Source organism: Echiichthys vipera, assembly GCF_963691815.1.
Source record: "Echiichthys vipera genome assembly, chromosome: 16".
Lineage (NCBI taxonomy): Eukaryota > Metazoa > Chordata > Actinopteri > Perciformes > Trachinidae > Echiichthys > Echiichthys vipera.
In genome coordinates this window covers 27390182-27405173 of record NC_139841.1, presented here as the reverse complement: position 1 = coordinate 27405173, position 14992 = coordinate 27390182, and the positions used below count along the sequence as shown (strand labels likewise).

Here is a 14992-nt window from a genome sequence, read left to right as displayed (position 1 = left end):
TCTGCTGTTTGCAGGTAGCACCCAGTTGGTTTGGGCCGTTTTTTGTTGTTGCTGCTGAAAACAGCTGCCAGAACAACACTGATGAGAGCAGCGAGAGCGAAGCACAAACAGAGACGTTCCTGCCCGTAAAACCCCACAGACCGATCTGAAACACACCGTAAACCCGCGTGCAGACGAGGAGAGCTGCGTTATAAAGTCACTGTGGGCGCCACACCTCCCACAGAAGTCATCTGATCCACCGCTCACATAAAAAACAGTCATTATAGATGTTTAAAACACTGCTGGGCTCTCATGAGTTGTGCTGAGTTATTTACATTTTATAGGTTTACAGATTATTCCATAAAATAATCATAAGATGCAGCACTCCACACATGCGCACTAATGTCTTTACAACAACCATAAAGAGATGCAAAATGACTAAAAATAGATGCAAAACCACCACAAAAAGATGCTAAATGACTAAAAATAGATGCAAATCCACCACAGGAAGATGCAAAATGACTAAAAGTAGATGCAAATCCACCACAGGAAGATGCAAAATGACAAAAAAATAGATGCAAAACCACCACAAACAGATGCAAAATGACTAAAAATAGATGCAAAACCAGCACAAAAAGATGCTAAATGACTAAAAATAGATGCAAAACAGACACAAAAAGATGCAAAATGACTAAAAATAGATTCAAAACCACCACAAAAAGATGCAAAATGACTAAAAATAGATGCAAAACCACCACAAACAGATGCAAAATGACTAAAAATAGATGCAAAACCAGCACAAAAAGATACAAAATGACTAAAAATAGATGCAAAACCACCACAAAAAGATGCTAAATGACTAAAAATAGATGCAAATCCACCACAGGAAGATGCAAAATGACTAAAAGTAGATGCAAATCCACCACAGGAAGATGCAAAATGACAAAAAAATAGATGCAAAACCACCACAAACAGATGCAAAATGACTAAAAATAGATGCAAAACCAGCACAAAAAGATGCTAAATGACTAAAAATAGATGCAAAACAGACACAAAAAGATGCAAAATGACTAAAAATAGATTCAAAACCACCACAAAAAGATGCAAAATGACTAAAAATAGATGCAAAACCACCACAAACAGATGCAAAATGACTAAAAATAGATGCAAAACCAGCACAAAAAGATACAAAATGACTAAAAATAGATGCAAAACCACCACAAAAAGATGCTAAATGACTAAAAATAGATGCAAAACCAGCACAAAAAGATGCTAAATGACTAAAAATAGATGCAAAACCACCACAAAAAGATGCAAAATGACTAAAAACAGATGCAAAACCACCACAAAAAGATGCAAAATGACTAAAAACAGATGCAAAACCAGCACAAAAAGATGCAAAATGACTAAAAATAGATGCAAAATGACTAAAAATAGGTCTGTGAGAAAGTTTAAGTGGAAATGGAAATCCTCTGTTGTCAAACTTTGAGTCTGAAGAACTTTCCCTGACTGATGCCACTTGATTGTAACTGTGATCTTTCTTTGACTTGTGTTTTAGTTTAAGTGTTGATTTCCTCACAGGACGGCTGAAGCATCATGAACGAGTGCATTCTGAACCTTGGATCAGTGAAGAGGCTGTGAAAACGTGCATTTGTATTTGTTGTATTGTGAACACATGAGGCGTTCAGGGAGCGTGGGTGAGGGGGAAACTTACATATATACACAGGTAAACAGTAAAACACAAAATGGAGGGAAATGTAAGACGTACGGTCTTTTTCTTTTAGTAAAAATATGTAATAAAAAAAAGAAAATGTAAATAGGACAAAGTAAAGCACGAGTGCAGACTCACACACACACACACACACACAGACACACACACACACACACAAAGGATGAAAAACAAAACAGGAACACAACATGAATGTCCTGTAAGTCCTTCTAAGATTAGACACACACACACACACACACACACACACGCAGACACACACGCTCACACACACGCTCACACACACACACACACACACACGGTCACACACACACACACACACACACACACACACACACACACACACACACACACACACACACACACACACACACACACACACACACACACACACACACACACACACACACACACACACACACACACACACACACACACACACACACACACACACACACACGCTCACACACACACGCTCAAACACACACACACTCTTCCCCTGTCTCTCTGGACATTCCTGGAGAACAGACAGAGACCGGAGGGCTGAAAACCTGCAGGAGAGGAAACTGTGTCCCTGAACGCAGCGCTTTGATCCGTCTGTTGTGGGAGAGGCCCTGAAGACAACGCGGTTTAAGCTGCAATCATATATAAAATAAACAAACTGCGTTCATCAAACTCATTCTTTCATATTAAAACTTCATAAATCCTGTGGGGGGGTTATATATTTAATAAACAAATATGAAAGTACATTTTTTCTATCGTATTAAGTGAACTTACGCCCTTATACTTTCACAAACTATGCAAAATGACTAAAAATAGATGCAAAATGACTAAAAATAGATGCAAAACCACCACAAAAAGATGCAAAATGACTAAAAATAGATGCAAAACCAGCACAAAAAGATGCAAAATGACTAAAAATAGATGCAAAACCACCACAAAAAGATGCAAAATGACTAAAAATAGATGCAAAACCATCACAAAAAGATGCTAAATGACTAAAAATAGATGCAAAATGACTAAAAATAGATGCAAAACCACCACAAAAAGATGCAAAATGACTAAAAATAGATGCAAAACCACCACAAAAAGATGCAAAATGACTAAAAATAGATGCAAAACCACCACAAAAAGATGCAAAATCACTAAAAATAGATGCAAAACCACCACAAAAAGATGCAAAATGACTAAAAATAGATGCAAAACTACCACAGAAAGATGCAAAATGACTTAAAATAGATGCAAAACCATCACAAAAAGATGCAAAATGACTAAAAATAGATGCAAAACCACCACAACAAGATGCAAAATGACTACAAATAGATGCAAAACCATCACAAAAAGATGCAAAATGTCTAAAAATAGATGCAAAGCCATCACAAAAAGATGCAAAATGTCTAAAAATAGATGCAAAGCCACCACAACAAGATGCAAAATGACTACAAATAGATGCAAAACCACCACAAAAAGATGCAAAATGACTAAAAATAGATGCACAACCACCACAAAAAGATGCAAAATGACTAAAAATAGATGCAAAACCACCACAAAAAGATGCAAAATGATTAAAAATAGATGCAAAACCACCACAAAAAGGGGGGGGCTCTGACAGGGCTGTGCCCAGGGGCCTGTAGGCTCAGGATACGCCCGTGGATATGACTCTGAAAGGATTATTCTTCTGTTTTAAAGCTTAAAGACCATTAAACTGTTGACACTCTTGAATGCATGAAGTTTTCTGCTGCTCTCACTGAAGTGGACGTGTTTCCTCCACTGTCACGAGGAAACCATCACTGTTGGCTTTAGACAAGAGGGAAACTATGCGCGATCACTCTGCGCGAGGGGGTCAGTGTGTGAACCAAGCCAACCCAACAGGGTGGCAGCTCATCACGGGGATGGGAACTTTCCTTCCCCCGGTCAGCCTCTCTCCTGCGGGATCGCCTCCACCGCCACCGGCCTCAGCAGCGGACCCGTGAAACCACTCAATAAGACACGAACCCCCGCTTTCCCTCCAGTTTTACCTTTTCTTTCCTCGTTCTTGGCTTTTCCATCCTGCTTTCGTCTCAATCCGCCAGCGACGAACTTTCCTCCCACAGCAGCAGCAGCAGCAGCAGCAGCGGCAGGAGAACCCACCATCCAGAACCCGACCCGCTGGACTATCACAGTCTGCGAGTTCCTCTCCTTATGGATCAGACGGGGAGACTCGCGTGCCACGCTGCGGCAATCCTGCAAACTTTGTCCTGGGTGAAGTTAATCCGGAGTGAGTGCGCCATGTTCCCACAGCCGAGCTTCTCCCCTCAGCGCTGGGTTGTCCGGTGAGAGGCGGAGAGGCGGGGATCCGGTCGGCTCCATGGCTGCAGCCCCGCAACGAGGTTTCAATTACTCTGCGTGACATCAGAGAGGAGTAGAGTTACCTGACGGGTGTGCATGGCTGCAGAGGGCCGTTTACGCACGTTACGCACGTTACGCACTTTACGCACGGCGCTGCAGAGTAACCAAGTACATTTACTCCAGTACAGTTGGAGTTACTTGTACTTTACTTGAGTTTTTCCATTTAAATCTGCTTTTTAAGACACAATCAGATCCTTTATTGGACTCATTACAGCAGCAGAGTGAGAAGAAGCATCAGTTAGAAACAAACAATTCATATTAAAGAGGAAATATGAGAATAACAGGAACAGTAGATGCAATATTTTTACATTTAAATGTTTTAATTTACACCTTGTTAAGTTTGTTTGTACAGCACAATTCAACAACAGTGGTAATCCAGTGTGATTGACATAAAACATTAGAAACATTGGAAATAATCTCATGAAATTACATTTAAATAAAGATCAAAGATAAAGTAGAATAATTAAAAGATCATTAAATCAAGAGAAGACCTTTAGTGTGAAGGAGTCTTCAGCTGTCCGTTGTTATTCAGCATCATTTTAACTTCACTTTACTCGAGTTATTCCATTTTAATCTGCTTTGTACTTATATATACTTATAAAAGGGAACTTTATTTTTAAAGCACAATTCAACAACAGTGGTAATCCAGTGTGATTTACATAAAACATTAAGTAACGCTGCAGTTAAATGCTTTTATTTACTGGACTTTTCCATTTTTCTTACTTTACAAATTAAGATCATTAATAAAATCAGTCATTTTGCATCTTTTTGTGGTGGTTTTGCATCTATTTTTAGTCATTTTGCATCTTTTTGTGGTGGTTTAGCATCTATTTTTAGTCATTTTGCATCTTTTTGTGGTGGTTTTGCATCTATTTTTAGTCATTTTGTATCTTTTTGTGGTTGTTTTGTGTCTATTTTTAGTCATTTTGCATCTTTTTGTGGTGGTTTTGTATCTATTTTTAGTCATTTTGCATCTTTTTGTGGTGGTTTTGCATCTTTTTGTGGTGGTTTTGCATCTATTTTTAGTCATTTTGCATCTTTTTGTGGTGGTTTTGCATCTATTTTTAGTCATTTTGCATCTTTTTGTGGTGGTTTTGCATCTATTTTTAGTCATTTTGTATCTTTTTGTGGTTGTTTTGTGTCTATTTTTAGTCATTTTGCATCTTTTTGTGGTGGTTTTGTATCTATTTTTAGTCATTTTGCATCTTTTGTGGTGGTTTTGCATCTATTTTTAGTCATTTTGCATCTTTTTGTGGTGGTTTCGTCTCTATTTTCAGTCGTTTAGCATCTGTTTGTGGTGGTTTTGCATCTATTTTTAGTCATTTTGCATCTTTTTGTGGTGGTTTTGCATCTATTTATAGTCATTTTGCATCTTTTTGTGATGGTTTTGCATCTATTTTTAGTCATTTTGCATCTTTTTGTGGTGGTTTTGCATCTATTTTTAGTCATTTTGCATCTTTTTGTGGTGGTTTTGCATCTATTTTTAGTCATTTTGCATCTTTGTGGTTGTTTTGCATCTATTTTTAGTCATTTTGCATCTTTTTGTGGTGGTTTTGCATCTATTTTTAGTCATTTTGCATCTTTTTGTGGTGGTTTTGCATCTATTTTTAGTCATTTTGCATCTTTTTGTGGTGGTTTTGCATCTATTTTTAGTCATTTTGCATCTTTTTGTGGTGGTTTTGCATCTATTTTTAGTCATTTTGCATCTTTTTGTGGTGGTTTTGCATCTATTTTTAGTCATTTTGCATCTTTTTGTGGTGGTTTTGCATCTATTTTTAGTCATTTTGCATCTTTTTATGGTGGTTTTGTGTCTATTTTCAGTCATTTTGCATCTTTTTGTGGTGGTTTTGCATCTATTTTTAGTCATTTTGTATCTTTTTGTGGTGGTTCTGCATCTATTTTTAGACATTTTGCATCTTTTTGTGGTGGTTTTGCATCTATTTTTAGTCATTTTGCATCTTTTTGTGGTGGTTTTGTGTCTATTTTCAGTCATTTTGCATCTTTTTGTGGTGGTTTTGCATCTATTTTCAGTCGTTTAGCATCTGTTTGTGGTGGTTTTGTGGAGTCAGAACAAATAAAACAGGAGACATTGGTGCAGATTAAGCATCAGAGCAGAACATAAAGAACATAAAAGTTCCCTTTATCAGCTGCAACATTAGAGATTAACATTAATCTGTCAACAATTATAATAAATACGAATGCTCGTGTGGATTCAAAGTGATTCTTGTGCTTTTCTTCTGGAATAAAGAGTTTTTATCATTTTAGATAAAAAGTTGAGATGCTTTTTTTGGTGGATGAGTGGTTCAGGATCATCTGGTCTGGATGAACCCTGGGCGCCTCCCTAGGGAGGTGTTCCAGGCACGTCCAGCTGGGAGGAGGCCTCGGGGAAGACCCAGGACCAGGTGGAGAGATTAGATCTCCACACTGGCCTGGGAACGCCTCAGGATCCCCCAGTTAGAGCTGGTTAATGTGGCCCGGGAAAGGGAAGTTTGGGGTCCCCTGCTAAAGCTGCTGCCCCCGAGACCTGATCCCGGATAAGAGGCTGAAGATGAGATGATGACATATTTAAACCACATGGTCCGCCTCATGGTCATAGAGGGAAAGTCCGAGGAGCATGAAAATCAGAAGGGTTCAACCTCCGGGGAACAGGAACGTCATGAACGTCTGTACAAATGTAAATGAATGTGACAGGTGCAGATATTTGAGTTTGAATGGAACAAACTGCTCCGTGAACGTCAAACATCTGCTCCCCGAGGGAAAGGTTTCTCTTATTTTTAATCCAAAACAGTTCATTTTATCGCACCGCAGCAGTTTAAATGTGTTTTATCTTTAACCTTTTATCACAAAGTCTGTTCCTCTCTGTTGTATTTCAATATTTTGCGTTGAAAACTGTGAGGAGGAAGGAAAACGTGACATAAAAAGTGCTGAAAACGACGTGAAATAAAGTCTTATTTATCCTTTTTTTCCTAGTTTCGAACTCTTTGACGGTCCGTTGTGTTGGCGCTCCTCTTGTCCTGGTTGACCTTTGACCTGAGCGCCCTGAGGCACAGTCTGTGGAGCCCGACAGCTCCGTCTCTCCTCCTCGTCTTCGGCTTCCTGACCTTCAGTGTGACGGCCTGCAGATGGCGTCGCTCGTCCACGTGCAGCCGAGGACGCTCTGCCCTCACCACGGCCGCTGTGCAGCTGAAGGACACAGAGGGGACGGTTGTTTACAGGCCAGACCTTCATTTTGCTCATTTTTACCCAATTTAAACTGCTTTTTGTCTTTTTTTCATAATAAAATGCTGAAGTTTTACAAAATTATCTATTTATTCTTTTAAAACTTCACTTTTTATTGACATTTTTTCTGCTTTTTATCATTTTTTTCATGTTAAATTGTTTAAGTTTTACTCTTTTATCTATTTATTTTTTTTAAACTTCACCTTTTATTGACATTTTTTCTGCTTTTTGTCATTTTTTCGTAATAAAATGTTTAAGTTTTACTCTATTATCTATTTATTTGTTTAAAATTGAACTTTTTATTGACATTTTTGCTGCTTTTTGTCATTTTAAATGTTTACTATAAACTGTATAAACTGTATAAACTGTACTCACGCTGCTCCTGCGGTGCAGTCTGGGGGCAGGAAGCAGGACTGAGACACGTGTCGCAGCAGGAGAGCGTGCTCTGCAGTGAGGTGTCTCTGTGCAGCCAAAGTCTGGAACAATCTAGAACAGACGAACCCGTCAGAGAACGGCACACGTGCCCAAAAACACCAAAACAAACACGGCGGATGAGCTGCCACCGCGGCAGAGAGAGACCCAGACAGAGGCATGTGTGCAAACATGAGACTATGATAATGTCCAAGGCCGTGAAATGGTTACAGTGCAGACTCAGGGCACCGCCGCACCTTATGTAACCGCGGGACTCTGCACGCATGTGTGTGTGTGTGCACCGCCTGTGACCTGGTTCTGTGTTTGGAAACATCACGTCACATCACGTTACATCACGTCAGGTCAGGTCACGTCACGTCTCTTGTCACGTCACGTCTCTTGTCACGTCACGTCACGTGTCTTGTCACGTGTCTTGTCACGTCACGTCACGTCTCTTGTCACGTCACGTCTCTTGTCACGTCACGTCTCTTGTCACGTCACGTCTCTTGTCACGTCTCTTGTCACGTCACGTCACGTCTCTTGTCACGTCTCTTGTCACGTCTCTTGTCGTCTCGTCTCTTGTCGTCTCGTCTCTTGTCGTCTCTTGTCGTCTCTTGTCGTCTCTTGTCGTCTCGTCTCTTGTCGTCTCTTGTCGTCTCTTGTCGTCTCGTCTCGTCTCGTCTCGTCTCGTCTCGTCACGTCACGTCACGTCACGTCACGTCACGTCACGTCACGTCACGTCACGTCTCGTCACGTCTCGTCACGTCTCGTCACGTATCGTCTCGTCTCGTCTCGTCTCGTCTCGTCTCGTCTCGTCTCGTCTCGTCTCGTCTCGTCTCGTCTCGTCTCGTCTCGTCACGTCACGTCACGTCACGTCACGTCTGTCTGCCTCGCATAAATAACGGTGCGTGCACCTTCACCACAACATCTGCACAGTAAACGTTCTGCAGGTCGGGGTGTAAACATTTACTGTTTAACATCTAAACTTAACCGTCACCTTTAACGTCTAAACTTTAAAGTCTAAACTTAACCGTCACCTTTAACGTCTAAACTTTAAAGTCTAAACTTAACCGTCACCTTTAACGTCTAAACTTAACCCTCACCTTCAACATCTGCACAGTAAATGTTCTGCAGGTGAGGATGTAAACATTTACTGTGGGAGGTTTGATCAGCGAACAGACATGATATGGTGATGTGTTCATGTACTGTAAACTTAACCGTCACCCTTAACGTCTCAACTCAACCCTCCCCTCTAACGTCTATACTTAACGGTCATCTTTTGCGGCCTAAGCGTATCAGACCTACCTGCTGGTGCAGTTGCAGTGGTACAGGGTCCTGGTCTCGGGGTTGTAGAGGCCGTACCTCCACTGCTGGGGGAGGATCTTGCTCCTGCACCGGTCCAGGTCCTTGTAGACGACACACGACAGAATCTTCTCTGTGGAGCGGAAGCATCGCTTAGTCATAACGTCCAAAAACGACGCACATGAATGTCCTTAACAGTGACACGCATGACCTCTGACCTCCTCTGTGTCCCAACGAGTCTCCTCTTTACGGACGGTTTGGGGCAAAAACGTGCACATTTAGTTTTTTGTCCTCTTCTAAAATGTGAATATTTCATCATTGTGTCATAAACTGCATCTGACTGTAAACATGAGACTCCTGTGGACTCAATGAGCCCACTCGTCTTCATGTGTGATGACGTCTGTCGCCATGGAAACGTTTCATTGTCTCAAATGAGCCGTTGTGAATATTTCAATATAAAACTAGAGAAAAAAGTCGGAAGAGTTTCCCCAAAAAAGTGCTAAAAAGTGGTATAATCATTATGAAAAGTGCTATTATTGTGATATAAAGTGGTATTATTATGATTATTATTCTGTGTTTCGAAACATCACATCACGTCACGTCACATCAAGTCTGTCTGTCTGTCTGTCTGTCTGTCTGTCTCGCAAAAATAAAGGTGCGTGCACCTTCACCACAACATCTGCACAGTAAACGTTCTGCAGGTCAGGATGTGCTAAACTTAACCCTCACCTTTAACGTCTAAACTTAACCCTCACCTTTAACGTCTAAACTTAACCCTCACCTTTAACGTCCAAACTTAACCGTCACCTTCAACATCTGCCCAGTAAACGTTCTGCAGGTAGGGATGTAAACATTTACTGTTTAACATCTAAACTTAACCGTCAACTTTAACGTCTCAACTTAACCGTCACCTTTAACGTCTAAACTAAACCGTCACCTTTAACGTCTCAACTTAACCGTCACCTTTAACGTCTCAACTTAACCGTCACCTTTAACGTCGAAACTTAACCGTCACCTTTAACGTCTAAACTTAACCGTCACCTTTAACATCTAAACTTAACCCTCACCTTTAACATCTAAACTTAACCGTCACCTTCAACATCTGCACAGTAAACGTTCTGCAGGTCGCGATGTAAACATTTACTGTTTAACATCTAAACTTAGCAGTCACCTTTAACGTCTAAACTAAACCGTCACCTTTAACGTCTCAACTTAACCCTCACCTTTAACGTCTCAACTTAACCCTCACCTTTAACATCTAAACTTAACCGTCACCTTTAACGTCTCAACTTAACCGTCACCTTTAACGTCTCAACTTAACCGTCACCTTTAACGTCGAAACTTAACCGTCACCTTTAACGTCTAAACTTAACCGTCACCTTCAACATCTGCACAGTAAACATTCTGCAGGTCAGGATGTAAACATTTACTCTGGGAGGTTTGATCAACGTCCTGACATGATGTGATGATGTGTTCATGTACTGTAAACTTAACCGTCACCTTTAACGTCTAAACTTAACCCTCACCTATAAAGTCTAAACTTAACCGTCACCTTTAAAAGTGGTATTATGATATAAAGTGGTATTAATATGATAAAAAGGTCTCTTGTGAGCCCAGTTGTCTTCATGATTTGAAAAAATCTACAGTGGTAAAATATGTGAAACTAATGACATTAACTCAAAAAATGCTGCAACAACGTATGAGACACATCAGAGCATGAGAACAGCCTTCATATCCTTAAACCCTTATCCTGTATACACTATCACAACTTGTTTTTAAGTCATTCATCATTTTAATATCTCTCAAATTCATCTTCAGACCATGTGTGAAACGTCGAAAAGCTTCTTAAACATAAACAACAAGACATGAGGGAACGTCATTTTGGGAGAATGGAAGCAACGATCACCGTTCTGATGGACTGAGATGTGTACGTACCTGTGACATCAGGCTCAGACGGAGTTTGTTTCCCGGTGTTATCGTCATCTGATGCGGAGGTGGTGACGTTGGTGACAGGAGCGATGGAGGCCGGGTGGGGGTTGGTTGAAGGTGTAGGGGCCGTGGATGCTGAAGCAGCGATGGAGTCTGTGCAAACGCTGGTGTTCCTGATGGAGCTGTTCGTGCTGCCCCCCGGTGGATCGTCAGACTCGAACAGCGAGGGCGGATGCACCTCAGCGTAGAGCGCCATTTTAGTCTCTGTACACCTGAAGGTTCACAACAATCGTTTAAATGATTTAAAGCTTCAGATATATAAAGATACGTATTGGTGTCGTGGGATATCCTGGGAAATATGACGTTCTATCGTGACCGAAAGAACCAGGCCATGGCTCTCAGGAAGGGAATGAGTCCTGACCCCGAGTGAAGGAGTTCAAGAACCTCGGGATCATGTTCACCAGTGAGGGGACGATGGAGCGTGAGTTTGGCCGGAGAATCGGAGCAGCGGGGGCGGAGCTGCAGTCGCTCTACCGCACCGTTGTGATGAAAAGAGAGCTGAGGAAGGCAAAGCTCTGGATCTACCCTCAGTCCTGGTTCCTACCCTCACCTGTGGTCATGAAAGCTGGGTCAGGACCCAAAGAACCAGGTCCAGGTCCAAGCGTCTGAACTGTGTTTCCTCAGGAGGGGGGCTGGAGTCTCCCTTAGAGAGAGGGGGAGAAGTTCAGCATCCGTGAGGAACTCGGAGTAGAGCCGCTGCTCCTTTGCGTTGAAAGGAGCCAGTTGAGGTGGTTCAGGATCATCTGGTAAGGATGAACCCTGGGCGCCTCCCTAGGGAGGTGTTCCAGGCACGTCCAGCTGGGAGGAGGCCTCGGGGAAGACCCAGGACCAGGTGGAGAGATTAGATCTCCACACTGGCCTGGGAACGCCTCAGGATCCCCCAGTTAGAGCTGGTTAATGTGGCCCGGGAAAGGGAAGTTTGGGGGTCCCCTGCTAAAGCTGCTGCCCCCGAGACCCAACCCCGAATAAGAGGCTGAAGATGAGATGAGATGAGGATCTGGTATTGACCGATACGCTCAGCCCAGGTATCGGATTGGATCGGAAAAAGCTGAATCGTGCATCTCTACTTGCTTTTGACGTTACCTCTGTGAAGTGTGTTTGAGCAGTTCTTCAGGATAAAATTCCTCTACTTAGAGTTCAAGAGAAGATCAATGTTACTCTTGTGTTTGCTCGTTCAATAGCTTAGCTTAGCTTAGCTCAGCATAACGACAGGAAACAGGGGGGAAACAGTCAGCCTGGTTTTGTCCGCCTACTGTTGTTGCAGTCTTTATGCTAAGCTAAGCTAAGCTAAGCTAGCATGTGAGAGGTGTCGGGTTTGCCTTCAAAAATCAGCAAACAAACACTTCTGCTGCTTCTGTGTCTTTTCATTTCATAAAGTTTTCACAATCCACAGAAACAAAACCACTAAATGAAGTTTACTCACATTGCAAACCAGTTCCTGTGAGAGCACTGGAGTCTGTGGGAGAGCTCGAAGCAGTGCATCTTCAGCAGGTTAAAGAAGGTGTAGCCCACTACGTCAGATATACTGTCGTTGGCCTCCATCAGACAACTGCGAAACCTGCAACAACCAAAACATCTTTAGTGAGAAAAGCACAATAAATGAGGGGATATGGACCGGGTTGTTCTGAGTCCGTACTTGTTGTCACAGTCGCAGTGAGACATGGTGAAGATGTTTCTGTTGAAGACGCCGAACTCAGAGTGAAAGGACAGGATGGTGTGTTTGCACTGGTCGTGTTCACGGCAACACTTGTCCGTGTCCGTAAAAACTCCTGCAACAGACGAGTGAGAGGTGTTTCAAGATCAAAAGTCGTAGTATGCTAAGAGTAAAGTCGTAGTAATTTGCGACTAAAGGTCGTAGTAACTTGACACGTAGCCATGTGGGCGTGCGTTTGAATGGCGTTCCTCTCCTTTCTCTCAGTCCATGGAGTGAATGCTCGGCCTATAGTGACTCTGGTTGTTGCCCGTCTCCGCTCACTCAGCTGCTGGGACAAAGAACGCCCCCTTCACTGAGGCTCCCAAGCAGCTGCACGATTGGCTAACTCCATTTCACCCAGTGCCAACCTACAGTAGCTGCACCCAACAACAGACAACCTGGCAACCAGCAACGCCCAACGCTTTTAATAAAGATTCTACATATTCAACCTTTAATCTTAGTATAAAGGTTTGAACACTGGTCGTCCAGGTGAAAGTCCTGTTTTGGGACCCATCCAGCACTCTGACCCTCCTCTACCACATGACGTTTAGGCACTTATACTACTCTGTCTACCTCATCCTCCCTTTATTAATCTGGTACCTGCCCTTCATAATGGTCCAGTTCGTTAATGCACTAACTTTAAGTAAAACCCACATACCCAAATCTGCATATGATGGGGCCTTGTTGCCAGAGCCGCACCACAGAGTCCCTGGCACAATGAAACCGCGCTTTACGCGTAGATGGCTCCTGACCTCTGACCCTTGATGGTTCTCAGCTGCGGCGCGTCCTCCAAGGCTCCTCACGGGCCTGTTTGACACGAGCTCCGGGCGCACATCGACCCCTGGAGAGGCCACAGACACGCACGGTCCCTCCGCCTCCAACATGGAGCTCACATCGAGCTTTTCATCTGGGTGATCTGAGAACTCGTCCGTGCGCTCCCGGCACAGAGAGACGTAGTTCTGGATCACCGCTGCGTCGTCGCTCCAAGCGCAGCCGAGCAGAGCGCGCTCCCCGGACCAGGCGCTGTGGAAGAGCTGCAGAGATGATGGAGAGGCCTGCCGGGGGTCGCTCCGGACAAAGCTGTAGTGAACTTGCTCGTTAGGCAGAACTTTAGTCCACGTGCAGAAGATCGAGGCTCGTGCAGCCGCGAAGCTCAGGAGTGATGATGATGATAAAAGGAGAAGAAGAGGAGGAGCGATGCGCGTCATGGCGGCGCGTCGGAGCAGCGGTTGAATGAGAGAGGCTGGAGGGCCTGGAGCAGATTATAAAGGACGCCTCCACTCACGCAGGACGTTATGTCGGATTGGCAGCTGACTCCAGGGCGGTTTTAAATGAGAGGAGGAGGAAGAGGAGGAGGAGGAGGAGGGAGCGGGGTTTCCCCTGCCAGTTCAGTCAAACATCTCTGTCTCTCTGCACAAGCGCACATCATTGACAGTGACCATGACATATTGACTAATACAAACACACACACACACACACACACACACACACACACACACACACACAGAAATAGGTTAATCAATTTCCAAATGTGACTAGTGCAATGTGTTTGACCTGTTATAGAAAATAAGGCATAATAGTAATAATAATAATAATAATAATAATAATAAAGAGGCAGAATAACATTCATTCACACAGATGACGTACAAGCATCTGGGGCATTAGCAACGGTTGCTATGCTGCTTTGGAATACCCTGAGTGGGAGGGGCTTATGAGACTGCCTTTATGATGTCATCGTCATGATTCCGTGCCTTTGACGCATCATCTGAAACAGGTATAAATAGGGGAAGCCCATTGAATCAGAAACACATTTTCCCCGAGCCACCGCCAAGAGAAGTCAGATTTATCGCGCCGTCATTTTGGATTTTTGAATATTTCAGGTTCTTCTGTTAAAGACTAAAACGTTTTTCAGTTCAAGAACGAAGATTGGATCGATACATTCGTGTAAAAGGATTGAATTCAACCTGCGAACACAGTAGTTTGCGTTAAACTCGAACACAAGTGAAGAACCAAGAAGCAACAAAAGACGTCATGTCAAGCGAAGGGATTTCACAGGCGGAGGATGTGCCACAGGTTCAGATCTGTACCATCCTCCCGCTCATCGAATCCTTCGTCACGGGCATCACAACTGAACAGTGGGAACTGTTGAAAGCAGGCACCCCTGATTTCGCCACGAAAGTTAAGATGGCCGAACTTCTTTTGAACATACTGACAGCCGTGTCCGACGCGGTGTTGAAAGGTCTCAAACACAGACCTGCAGAGGTGTCTGTGGACATGGTGAGGGA

General features: G+C 43.1%; 2 protein-coding genes across 2 annotated transcripts in view; both read right to left on the bottom strand.

Annotated features, from left to right (window-relative positions):
- The window catches only part of ttc28 (tetratricopeptide repeat domain 28), a 120460-nt gene extending 116582 nt beyond the window's left edge, over window positions 1–3878 (bottom strand). Inside the window, exon 1 of the mRNA XM_083929594.1 lies at window positions 3724–3878. Within this exon, the coding sequence (XP_083785720.1) occupies window positions 3724–3753 (30 nt within the window). The 5' untranslated portion in view covers window positions 3754–3878. The remainder of the gene's footprint in view (window positions 1–3723) is intronic.
- Window positions 3879–7059: 3181 nt separating this feature from the next.
- pla2g3 (phospholipase A2 group III) lies at window positions 7060–13915 on the bottom strand (the record flags this gene model as incomplete). Its single annotated transcript, XM_083929530.1, has 7 exons — window positions 7060–7276; window positions 7688–7798; window positions 9029–9158; window positions 10961–11226; window positions 12438–12572; window positions 12651–12783; window positions 13366–13915. 7 exons carry the CDS (start codon window positions 13913–13915, stop codon window positions 7060–7062), a joined length of 1542 nt encoding a protein of 513 aa, XP_083785656.1.
- Between the last annotated feature and the right edge of the window lie 1077 nt (window positions 13916–14992).